General features: G+C 35.0%; 1 protein-coding gene across 1 annotated transcript; it reads left to right on the forward strand.

Annotated features, from left to right (window-relative positions):
- Window positions 1-657: 657 nt before the first annotated feature.
- Window positions 658-12,992, forward strand: LOC132267222 (acyl-coenzyme A oxidase 2, peroxisomal). Its single transcript, XM_059768320.1, has 7 exons — window positions 658-1,225; window positions 7,027-7,142; window positions 10,374-11,254; window positions 11,518-11,697; window positions 11,801-11,967; window positions 12,053-12,176; window positions 12,456-12,992. Exons 1-7 carry the CDS (start codon window positions 777-779, stop codon window positions 12,660-12,662), a joined length of 2,124 nt encoding a protein of 707 aa, XP_059624303.1. The 5' UTR covers window positions 658-776; the 3' UTR covers window positions 12,663-12,992.
- Window positions 12,993-13,057: the final 65 nt, after the last annotated feature.

Consider the following 13,057-nt stretch of genomic DNA (forward strand, 5'->3'; position numbering starts at 1 on the left):
TTATTGAATAAACGTATCATATTCATTTAAAAAATGACTTAAATATTATTCCATCCGTGCCTTATTAATAGTCTATTTTTCTCTTTTTACATGTCTCAAATTAGTTGTCTTCTTTAAAAAGTTAAAGTATCTTTTTTTTATATTTCAATCATTGTCTTTTATCTTTTTAAAAAATTTTAAACTTTGTAATTATATATTTAAATTTAAAAAGAACAATAAAGAAACAATACATTAATTACATGTCCCCTTAAAATATAAAATAAAAAATAAATAACTAATAAGAGATAAAAGTGGTACTTTTTTTGTTGGTAAGTCTCCCAAAACAAAAACCAAACACACGAATTGCCAGCACTTGGCACGTGAGAAGAAAATTGTGTCAAATTTATTTAAGCCTTCTTTTCCTAGCTTCATTTCTAATTGCACATGGGACCAAAATTACGTCACCACTCTGCAATCTCATCCAAATATCTCTTCAACAAAACATATCCATTTTTACGTTAAATAACGCGCCAAAATAAACTGCCAAACCTCTCTGTCCAATAATCATTTGCCACGTTTAGAAAACCCACTATGCCACGTCATCATTTATTTATTTGGCAAGTGAACCCCACCCTGTCTTCATCAATTCACACGCTACAGCTTCCCCTTCAATTCAATCCGCAACATCGCGCATACCTCTCTCTCTATATAGACACACACTGAATATACACGAATATACACATATACCATATTCTTTTGTTCAGACATTCAAAGAACGTAGTCTTCTCTTAGGCACGATGAAACCATCCATTCCCAATCATACGGCGGAGGATGAGGATCAGGCCATCACCAGGCGGATCAAACGGCTCTCGTTGCACCTCAGCCCAACGACACCACCCCTCCAATATCCCCTCTCCGACCTCCGGCTTCTATCGTGCGCCGGCGGCAGAGCGAAGCTTGACGTGAGCACGGAGCACCTATCTGACTACATGAGGGGCAAGCACAGGGACATCCAAGAGAGGGTGTTCGAGTATTTCAATTCCAGACCTGATCTTCAGACCCCAGTCGAGATCTCCAAAGACGATCATCGTGAGCTCTGCATGAGACAGCTTGTGGGTCTGGTCAGAGAAGCTGGAATTAGGCCTTTTAGGTACGTTGCTGAGGACCCATCAAAGTATTTTGCCATTGCTGAAGCTGTTGGCAGTGTTGATATGTCGCTCGGTATCAAGATGGGGGTTCAGTACAGGTAATTTATACCCCCCTTTTTTATCCCACATGTATATAAATGTGTGTGTGAGTGTGAGATATATGAATTGGCTTGTAATAAACAAGATTTATGACTCATACAGCCATTTGATTGAAATAGGCACATCATTTTGGGGTTGCATTGTATAAGATTGGTTTTTGGGTGATTGGGTCCAAAGTGTGTGCTGTGTGTTTATCCCATATTTGTGTGTGTGTGTGTGTGTGTTTGTGTGATATTTGAATTGGCTTGTAAGAAATGGTTAAGGTTTATAACCCACATAGCAATTTGATTGAATAGGTACATCATTTTGGAGTTGCATTTTATAAGATTTGTTTTGGGTCCAAAGGGTGTGCTATGTGTTTATCCCACATATGTGTGTGTTGATATTTGAATTGGCTTGTAATAAATGGTTAAGGTTTATGACCCATATAGCAATTTGATTGAGGTGGGCACATCATTTTGGGGTTGCATTGTATAAGATTTGTTTTGGGTCCAAAGGGTGGGCTATGTGTTTGTTAAAATTTCAGAATTAGTACTGAATTAGTCAATTAGGAGTACTTTTTAGTATTGGTGTTGATAGATTACTGTCTCAGTAGATTAAATCTATTTAAGCTATTTTGATCGATGAACTCAAATCCCCAATTGTATGTACTGACGTAAGTTGTAGGAATTTATTTGTTTTTTTTTATTGTTGATGGGTTGAACTACCCAAAATAATCATTTTAGATAATATACAGTAGATTCATCAAGTTAGTTCTGATAATCTATGTTGTATTAATGATTGAATAATTATATATGCTGTTTGATATAGACTGAAAAGATCCTACTCCAATTTGATGAACTGCCTTTTCTCGTTCATTTGTTTTAATTATTTACTACATGGTACTTGTTCTCAATCATTTTTCAGTTTAGTATATTATGTTTCTGTTCTTAAGCTTAGGTCAGTCCATCATTTTTCTGGTGTCTCCTTTGCAGATGGATACTGTACCTGACTTGCATTATAGTGTGGGTACTGCTTTATTTGAGAAAACCTCAAACTGAGATAATGATGTTGTAAACCTTTGCAAATTGCTTAGGCAATTTCAAGATAAACCAAAAAGAACTAGTAATTTATAAAAAATTAAAATCATGTAATACAAATCTTCTAGAAGTTTTGCAAATGAAAGTTAGCATAATTTAAAACAGTTATTATAATTTTAAATTTCAAATTTGTCAATGAACTTACCAAGGGTTGGATGTTGCCTCTGTTCCTCCCTTTTTTGCCCAAAAGATCAAATCTCTAGATTCTCTGGTATTCAGTTTCCGATTACCTCCATATTTCCCATAAATCAAACGAAATATAAAAACCATTTCATTTAGGGTTCAACCAGTTGTGATGCCTCGGTCCATCTTCTACTAAGTTTACACAATTACGTTTTAGTATTCATTTGATATTTAGTGAAATATAACAGGACTATAAAATTGATTAGAGTAAAAATTTAGTTGTCTTTCCACTAATCTCCTCTTATTATATATTTTTATATATTTGATCTGTATCAAATTCCTTGATTATAAAAAATTGCACATTACCATCTAAATTTATATTAATATCTGAACTACTTTGCGATGAAGGCCAACGGCCTAACCATAGTTAGCTGGCTATCAAATGTCCCTTTCAAATTACTAAATTGCTCTTAAGTGTCTGCAGCAACACTTAAGATTTGCAAATTAATAATTGTTTGTAGATGATGCAAAAAATCATGAAGCAATGCTGCTTCGTCTAATTATGGAACAGTTGAAAATCGAAACTGTAATTCAATTCAAATTCTGTTACTACAAATTTACAAAATAAAATCTTGTGATACAATTCAAATTGTCATTACAAATTTATGATAAATTCATGTCCACACTAAAATCAGCCTTCGTATTTCTCTTATAATGCCTTCAATTCTTCTCAGCTTGCTAGTGGAAATCATCGCTGGTCTTCTTTAAAGTTACCCTATCTTTCTATGTCACTTAACTACCACTTGTTATTGATTCTTTGGATTACTGGTTATTCTGCCCTGTAAATGTTATAGTTGAGATTTGAGTGTACGTGTTTTAGGGTTAGAGAGGAGATGAAGAGAAGAAGAATAGGAAGAGAAAGAAAGAGATTAAGGAACAGAATTCGATGGTTTTAGGGTTTCTACACTGCCTCTTGTATATATATGTTGAGATAAACAAATTACAATAATGTCCCCAAAAAAATAACACTATAACAGATATACAAAATTAAGACGAACTCTAACGGTTCTTTTTCTCTTCTGACACTCATTCAGCAAATTCCTCAACGACTTGCTTACTTCTGTTCAACTAGTTGTTCATGTAGCTTAGATAAATTTATAGTTATTGACATCAAATTTCAAATCCCTGCAAATTGATTAAAATCTACAGGTCACATAAACACATCATAGGAGCACTGCCACTTCAATGTCCCAGTAAGAAGCTGGAAATGACATAACTAAATAGTCACTTATGGGTAATTTTTGGCTTTGTTTAAGACTTAACCTTATGAAATGTTGATTATTAATTTTTTTTTTTGTGTATATTTCATCTTGATTATACCTGTTTGATTGAAAAATCTCGTTTTATTTTCTACTTTTACAGTAATCTCTAACTTCACTTAAATCATTGACCAGTAACATATTCTTACCAAAAAGATAGCCTGAACTTGGGCACCTTATTCCATGGTTGTCAAAATCCCGATTTTGAGTCGTAGAATCGCACGATTCTATGATTCAAAATCCAAAATCGATCCAAATCTTAACAACATCGTTCAATTGGTAGAATCGGGGATAGAATCGGTGAAATCGTACATAGAATCGTAGAATCGCACGATTCTATGCGATTCCATCGATTCTACTTGATTTCTTGTTTGAGACCCTTTTTTTGTTGGCTGGTTCCTTCTTTTGATGGTTGGGATACAAAATAAGAAAGCATCTTGCAAAGGGACATGATTGGAGGCTCACCTGGCTATGAAGGAATGGGAAAATGGCTTCGCTGCATCTCAGCTGCCACCTAAACCACCGGACTAAGTGATGATGATATATGGGAGGCATCTTTCTTTTCCTTTTTCTGGTTGCCGACAAGCATGTGGTAGCTTCCATCGCTGTTGTCTTCCTCCTCTCATCTGTTCTTTTGGTGAAATATTCCATTGTTGTTGGCTGCTGCCTCCCTCTTACCTGTTCTTTTGGTGGAGGATTGCTAGGGTTACTAGGCCTCACAATAAGTGGGATTAAGGTTGTGGCTCATGTTACCTGGTTGTTTGGGTTTCTTCGGCTTTGGGCCAGCTTTGGCCCATGCTGAACAATGTAATTATTGTTTATCTTTATATAAAATTTGCTTAACATTCCAAAATAAAAAATAAAAAATAAAAGTCACTCTTAAAGATTTATCTTGCACGGCATTATTATCCTCCTCTAGAACTGATTTGTATATTTTTTTGGGGCCTTTGGAAAGTTTGCTTCAGCCCAAGCTGTAGCTCATGAACATTATCAACGTCTAGAATATTTCAGAGAAAAAAGCCACTGGTTTGTATTTTTTTGGGGCCTTTGGGCCAGTCTGCTTCAGCCAAAACTGTAGCTTATATACATATATATCTTTATTATTTATAAAACTTTTATAACCTTCCACCAAAAAAAATGCCCATCACACTTTGGTTGGAATTATTTTTCCATTCTGATTTTTATTTTATATTATATTCAGACTTTAGAATTATTATTATTATTATTATTATTATTATTATTATTATTATTATTATGTTGGTAGTTTGGCCTTATTATTACTATATTTTACACATATTATTGTTTAAGTAACTATTTTTAATTATTTTTTACATTTTGGTAGAATCTTACGATTTACGATCCAATTCTACAATTCCGATTCTACGGAGTCCAAAACGATTTTACTTAAAATACCGATTTTAACAACCTTGCCTTATTCATGCTTAACTGCTTAGGTGGTGAACAAACTATGGACTTTTGATTAATCTGTCATGTAATCCAGTGGTAAGTAGACAATCTTATGCCTGACAACCAAAAATTTACGAGATAGATAGTCTTTGCTAGGTTATCTTAATGAAGCCACATTATTGGCTTGGTCGGACTATTGAATAAAAGTTCCATATTTTGTTTTCCAATTACTTTTAGGTAGAAATAATAATTCCATTTTGATGTTGGGTCCATCTTCTAGTTTCCTTTCCACGTTCTAACTCATTTCTTTTGCTAACCTACCAGACTGATTTCTAGAACTTTTTTTCTTTTCATTTACTGTCCTTGAGATATTGGAATCAATACGTAGATAATATTTTTTTTCCTTTGAACTTCTCTCCTAATGAAATAAGAAAACAACTTTCAAGCTAGAGAATCGTTGTATGAAAGAAACATGCTTTATGAAGTTCAATTTATTGTCCTAATCTTTGTTTCATCTTATTTCCTGCATTCATAGGTTGATCAACACCTATAAATGTTTACACGGTATCTATCTATATAAAAAATACTACTTCAAGTGCTTGCCATTCAAAATTTCTTTGAGCAACAGAACCAACTGAGCTAAACTGATATATTATATGTATTTTGATGATTATATTTGGATTTTAAATTGCTCTATGGCTTCTTAATTCTATTACTGTGAAAAACTATTCGTAATTTGTTTCAATGCCACAATTCTAATTGCATTTTTTGCAGTACAAATTCTAATATGCTTTTCTCTTTAATGGATCCACATCTATCATTCCATCATGGTTGTTTACCTTAACAGCTTGACAAAATCTAGGTCCTCATTGCAAATCATCAGACACTTACCTAACATTTTTTACATTTTCTCTACAATGTAAATGAATTCAAGTCTTATTTTTTATCATAATTCAGTAGAAGTTCGTTTTACCTTTCTTTTCATTCCTTTTGATAAGGAGAAGCCCTAGGGCTATTATTATTATTTTTTCTTTCCTAGTTGGTACTCACACACACTTGTCTGTTCTAAGACTTGAACCCCTGACCTCCCTTTGGGAAGTAAAAGGCTGATACCGTTAGGCCACTGGCCCGTTGGTCCCTGGGGTATTATTTGTTCTTTAATACATACATATATTTTAATTGAAATTTTAAATGATTTTCACCTTCGAAGTTTTTAAGGTTAGAAAGTGTGGTTCCAGTATGATGTGATCCAATCTGAAGTAGGTGTCTAATGAGCTTTACACACTCTAAACCTGAGATTTAAAATTTTCAGCCCATACAACTATCCTGTTTGTGATTTGTCTTGTGTCTTCTGTTGCATTATGCATTAAGGCCCAAGTTTCATGTGCCTTCCAAATACTGGCTTTGTTTCAAAAAATTAATGTAGGTGACCAAAGATCATGTCATATATGCGAAGAATTGTGGTGTTCATAAATATGATCACCTATGAAGGAAGAAGCTCCTATCGAATTTGGTGTAGGAACTACTGCAGCTGTTCGGGCAATCAAATTCTTCTTAGTCCCTATGTGGTGTTTGGTGCTCAAACGATGTATGGACATAAAATTCAATGTGCATAAAAATATAAAAGGACTATATGGTGTGTCTGCTCAAATTTTATGTGTGATTCCAATTGCAAAACCTATACAAGGACCTTATCTTTTCATGTTGCATTTTGCACCACAATAGTGTTGTGTAAACCTATTTAAAGACCTTGTCTTTAGTTGTTGCATTGTACACCATAAAATTTTCAGTATAGTACTTGTCACAGTTACAATTTAAAAAATTTCACCTTTAAACGTTCCATTCTTCACTGACTTCCAATATTTTGTGCAGTCTTTGGGGAGGTTCTGTGCTCAATTTGGGAACTAAAAAACATAAAGATAAGTACTACGAAGGTATTGACAATTTGGAATATCCTGGTTGTTTTGCTATGACAGAACTACATCATGGTATGCTCTTTTGCCAGCTTTTGTTATTATTTTTGGTGATTTGTTGTTTTCATTTTCTCTGAATGTAATGTCTGCAAACATAATCATTAGGATTCATCATGTATTATGGTGAATTTTTTGTTATTTTCCTGCTGCCCATTAGTTAGAAGAGCTCCTAGATTCATGAAGCATTGTTGGTGCATTCCACCCAAGGTTTATACATAAGATGACCAATCTTTTGCATTTTGTTTCATGAATTCACTGAACATAGGTTTCCATTTAATGTATATTTGAAATCTGAGATAATATCTTGAAAAAATCTGGTTACCCAGTAAAGTTGCCTGTTGACCACCATCTACTCTAAAAGCTTAAGCTATTAGAGAGGGTGTAACTTTAATGTTTAAATCCATCATTAACACACCCCCTCACGTGTATCCTTCTTTTAATCCAACACGTGTTTTCAAATTTTAAATTATCAGGGTGACGGTGAGGCTTGAACTTGAAACCTTTGGCTCTGATACCACATTAACAACCATCTACTCTTAAAGCTTAAGCTATTGGATAGGGTGTAACTTTAATATTTAAATCCTTCAACATTATCCAACAACATGGTGTATGGCATTTTAAAATATGAGGATAGGCCTTCTGCCGGATTTCTTTGTAAATTTTTAGTAGAAATCTAATTTTTCTGGATTATTCATAGTATAGGATTCTTATTATGTTTTCGAATGGGTGAATACTGCTACGGTTGAGAAGAATATACCCAAAAAATCATTTTTATCCTCAAGACTTTACAGAATTATTATTAAAAGTGACACATATCCAATAGTAGTAATGGATCATCTGCTATCACTTTCTACATTTTTAAGTCTGTCTGTCAATTCTTTCCGGATTCTTATTTACTTTGTTAATTTTCAGATCAGAAATTATGCCTTTTATTTTATTTTATTTTTATTTTTGCTGTGTTGTGGTAGATAGATGGCCAATGTAGAACTTATGGTCTCATCTTATGAACATGCAAGGCTATGCCACTTAGGGTGTCCCCTACTAATGATGTGCTGTATCAGAGCCCAAATGCTGTGATTAATGAGCGAGGTTAGCTAGGTCTTTCTCTTGACTCCGCCCTATATTGGTTCCTTGATGCATTTATTTTTGGCAACAGTTCATGCATTTTCAAAGCCAAGTGTGAGTGAAGAAGGTAGTTAAGAACTTAAGAGAGTAATATTTACTTGGAAATTTGCGACATAGGAACACGATAAGTAAATAGATGGTATTAGTAGAGACTTAGTATAGTTTGTTTCCAAGAAATTAAGTAGGCTGGAGATATGTTTTGGAAAATTCAAAAATTGGGATATAACTTTGATATATAGGAGAAGACAAATGTAGGAATGGAGGGTGGAAAATTGTATAAAAAAATATAGAAGAGGATGTTTCAGTGGCCGAAAAAAATGGAGAGAAGATAATGACGAGAAACATTAATATAATTAATGCATATACAGTTCAAGATAAGATAGATGAGTTCTGGATGATAATTTTGAGAGGATATAGATGAATTAATTTAAAGAATACCTGACAGCGAGAAAATTTTCACAGGAGGCGACTTAAATGGCCGCATAGGGAGGTGTTGATACGAAAGAGTACATGGCGTTTTAAATTTGGAGAATGATGAGGCAGTGCAATCTCAGAGTTTGTATTGACATGATGTCATTATATCAAAGGCATGCTCTAAGAAAAGAGATTTGAATTGTGTTAAGCCCAAGTGTGTAAAGGGTGAGAGTAAGGATGTTATCAAAAAGGCAAGATAAACAGTGGAAGGATACTTTATTAAACGATTTAGTGAATATCATGCAGAGAACCTAAGTGGATGAGAACTCATTACCGTTTTGCTAATATAAGCTACAATATTTTTCCTGAAAATTAGGATACTGGAAGTAAAAGAGGATTTAAATACGATAGAAGCAGGAAATTTTGAAAGAGTAAATGGAATTCCTACTGAGGCTTGGAAGTATTTACTATTTAGGTGATGATGGAGCAGTTTGATTGACGAATTTATTTAACAAGATCTTACAAATCTAGAAGAATCCTGATGGATAGAGAAGGAGCACTCTTGTACCTATATATAAGAACAAAGTAAATATTTATAGTTACACAATTATTGTGGTATTTACTTTTTGAGACAAAATGGAACCTAGGGGAGAGTAACTTGGTGAAGATAAGGACATGTGACAACGGTTCTGGAAAATTAATTTTAGTTATGCTTTTGAGATTGACAAGAAAAAATTAATTTTCTTATAGACCATGAAAAAAAATAAGAGTGAAAAAATTGATTTAGGAAAAAATATATAATATGGTTTTGAAGGAGATACTATTGAGGCTTTTGGAGAAGGAAGGAGTACCCAGTTAGATATATTGATATTATTAGGGACATCTATGATTGAGTTGTAACTAGTAGGAGAGGAATATGAGGGTAAACAAGTGAATTTCTAGTAACAAATGCGTACACAAACAATTTGCATTAATTTCTAATCATTTTATTATTATTTGTGGATGAGCTTACTAGGCATATTCGAGAGTATGTACCATTGGGAGACATTATTCACTAACAATTTTGTTTTAAATATATGGAGTGTAAATTGAGCAAATTTAGAAGCAGAAGTGGAGGCATGATATTCGATGGCCAAGATATACCTAAAAGTGACCATTTTCATATCTTGGATTCATCACCCACAATAAAAAAGAGATGTAAAGGAACATTACGCATAAATTTAGACAGGGATGGATGAAATGGAGAGGTGATACTGGAATGTTATTTAATTGTAGAATTCTGATTAGTCAAAGGAAAATTTTTGTTGGACAAGATAAGTCTTGATGTCCCGTATGGAATGTTGGGCAGTTAAGAAACACGTTTGCAAAATGACTATGAGTAAAAGGACCATGTTAAGATGGATGAGTATTAAAAAAATGATAGGATGAGAATGAATCCATTTTTGAGAATTTAAAAGTTGTGCCAATTATAGATAACATGAGAGAAAATCATCTAAGGAGGTTTGCCACGTGCAACATAGACGTTCTAATATGTGGAGAAGTGATTTTTAAGTTAAACAACCCCAACTAGTTAGATTAAGGCTTGTTGGATTGGGTTTCTTGTTCTTTTTTTTTTCCTTGTTTAAATTCACAAAACATATTATGTCTTTACTTTTCATTGTTTACCAAGCACAAGTGGTACTCACATATATTCCTTGTGATTCAAAGGATCCAATGTACAAGGCCTCCAAACAACTGCTACTTTTGATCCATTCACAGACGAATTCATAATCGACACACCCAATGATGGGGCCATAAAATGGTGGATTGGCAATGCTGCAGTTCATGGAAAATTCGCTACAGTTTTTGCCAGGCTGATGTTGCCAAATTATGCTACAAAAGGAGTTTCTGATATGGGTGTTCATGCCTTCATTGTTCCTATTAGGGATATGAAGACCCACCAAACACTTCCAGGGATTGAAATACATGACTGTGGCCACAAAGTTGGCTTGAATGGAGTAGATAATGGAGCATTGAGATTCCGTTCAGTAAGAATTCCCCGAGATAACCTTCTTAATCGATTTGGAGATGTCTCCAAGGATGGGAAATACACAAGCAGCCTTCCGTCCATTAATAAAAGATTTGCTGCCACACTGGGGGAACTTGTTGGAGGGAGGGTTGGCCTTGCATACTCTTCAGTTGCTGTCCTCAAGGTTGCTGTCACAATTGCCACCCGATATTCTTTGCTTCGACAGCAATTTGGTCCACCCAAGCAACCCGAAGTCAGTATTCTTGATTACCAATCTCACCAGCACAAGCTGATGCCAATGCTTGCTTCAACGTATGCATTTCACTTTGCCACACTGCATTTGGTGGAGAAATATTCTGATATGAAGAAGTCTCATGATGAACAATTGGCGGGGGATGTCCATGCGCTCTCAGCTGGCCTCAAGGCTTATGTGACATCTTATACGGCAAAGTCCTTGAGTATATGCAGGGAATCCTGTGGAGGTCATGGTTATGCTGCTGTCAATCGGTTTGGTAGCTTAAGGAATGATCATGACATATTTCAGACATTTGAAGGGGACAACACAGTGCTTCTACAACAGGTAGCAAACAAATCTCATTCTATTTACACATGTTCCATTATTTATTTATTTATTTTGATAATGTAGAACCTAACATATTTCTTGAGATAACTATATAAATTATGTGGGTGATTTACTCGATTTACCTCTTTCTTTAGTGGCTGTAAAACTTGTGTGCTTAGTACTTCTCCTTAATGAGAATTGTTGAGAATGTGTTTAAGCTGTTCAATCAACTTTTCTTAAATATGATATGAGAGCTAGATTGCACTTGGGGCATGTGACAGGTAGCAATGGACCTCTTAAAGCAATACAAGGAGAAATTCCAAGGTGGGACACTTGCTGTCACATGGAACTACTTGAGAGAGTCCATGAATACTTATCTGTCTCAGCCAAACCCGGTAACCGTTCGCTGGGAAGGCGAAGACCATTTGCGAGATCCTAAATTCCAATTAGATGCCTTCAGGGTAAAGATCATTTTGGTTCTCTGGTTTATGATCATACAACAGAATTGTGTGGTGTGTGATAACATCCATGTAGCTTTTGTTCATGTGACTTCTCTTGGTGCAGTATCGTACATCACGACTGCTTCAAAGTGTCACTGTGCGACTTCGGAAGCACTCTAAGAATCTTGGGGGCTTTGGTGCTTGGAATAGATGTTTAAATCACCTTCTGACACTTGCAGAGTCCCACATTGAATCAGTCATCCTTGCAAAATTCATTGAAGCTGTTCAGAGGTACTTCATATTCTAAGCTTCAGAAAAATCTTCTTTTTTTCTCTTGATGATTTTACAATTTTATCTGGCCTGGTTTTTGTTTCAGCTGTCCCGACACAAGTGCTCAAGCTGCTTTAAAACTTGCCTGTGATCTTTATGCCTTGGATCGAATCTGGAATGACATAGGAACTTACCGTAATGTGGACTACGTGTCACCCAACAAAGCAAAGGTATTCAATCATCTAAGATCAATAACTGGCAGAACAACTTGTTGCAAATGATTGTCAAACTGTAAAAGGGAAAATCCCCTGTCGTAGTCATTCTAAATTATTACTCTGACCTCAACCCGAGGTGACCATGTCCATGCTGTCCGTATCAGTTTAATGCCTTAGAGTCCAAAGATATCATGGAAATTCAGTGGCAGGAATAAAATTTCTCTAGTCTCGATAATGCGCTAGATTTGTTTCCGATTTGAAGTGTGAAGGTCTGATGCACGTTTCACTTTGTAGGCAATTCACAAGTTAGCGGAGTACCTGAGTTTTCAAGTGAGGAATATTGCAAGAGAACTTGTAGACGCATTTGATCTTCCAGATTATGTAACACGGGCCCCAATCGGCATGCAGTCAACTGCAGAAGCTTACTTGCAATATACCCAGCATGTTGGATTCCAAGTCCAAGGGAAGGGGATAGCAACTTCAGAGTTCAGATATGTTTGAACAGAAGATGTTGAAGTAGAGGGAATAGTAATAGTGAGAAGACCTTTATTCATGTTTTCCTAATCCATACCTTCACTTGTTCTGTTTGGCAAAACAGATTAGGTATTAATCCCTCAATGAGTGTTGGTACCTCATAAAATCTGAAATGTTATGTTTGGGCCTTAGAAGAATAATGTTAAAAAGTGAACTATTGAACTGTTTTCCAAATTTTATTTGAAAAGAGTTCACTGTAAATATTTGACTAGTAGTGTAGATGCCAATGAATGTCTACTTTTCCACAAACAATTTATATATATGAATTGCAGATTTGCTGCTGTTTCACCAGAAGAAGTCTACATCATGCATTTGCTGCCATAGAGTGAGCATTACTCATTCATTATGCTTCGTGGATGCAT

This window comes from Cornus florida, unplaced genomic scaffold, assembly GCF_030987335.1.
Source record: "Cornus florida cultivar Cherokee Brave unplaced genomic scaffold, ASM3098733v1 CherokeeBrave_3.0.0_Hap2_Chr07, whole genome shotgun sequence".
NCBI lineage: Eukaryota > Viridiplantae > Streptophyta > Magnoliopsida > Cornales > Cornaceae > Cornus > Cornus florida.

Excerpts from the sequence above, each read along its gene's own strand:
- LOC132267222 (XM_059768320.1), top strand. The coding sequence starts at position 777 with ATGAAACCATCCATTCCCAATCATACGGCGGAGGATGAGGATCAGGCC. Across the intron at positions 7,143-10,373 it reads TATGACAGAACTACATCATG|GATCCAATGTACAAGGCCTC; the intron begins GTATGCTCTTTT and ends TGTGATTCAAAG. Across the intron at positions 11,255-11,517 it reads ACACAGTGCTTCTACAACAG|GTAGCAATGGACCTCTTAAA; the intron begins GTAGCAAACAAA and ends GGCATGTGACAG.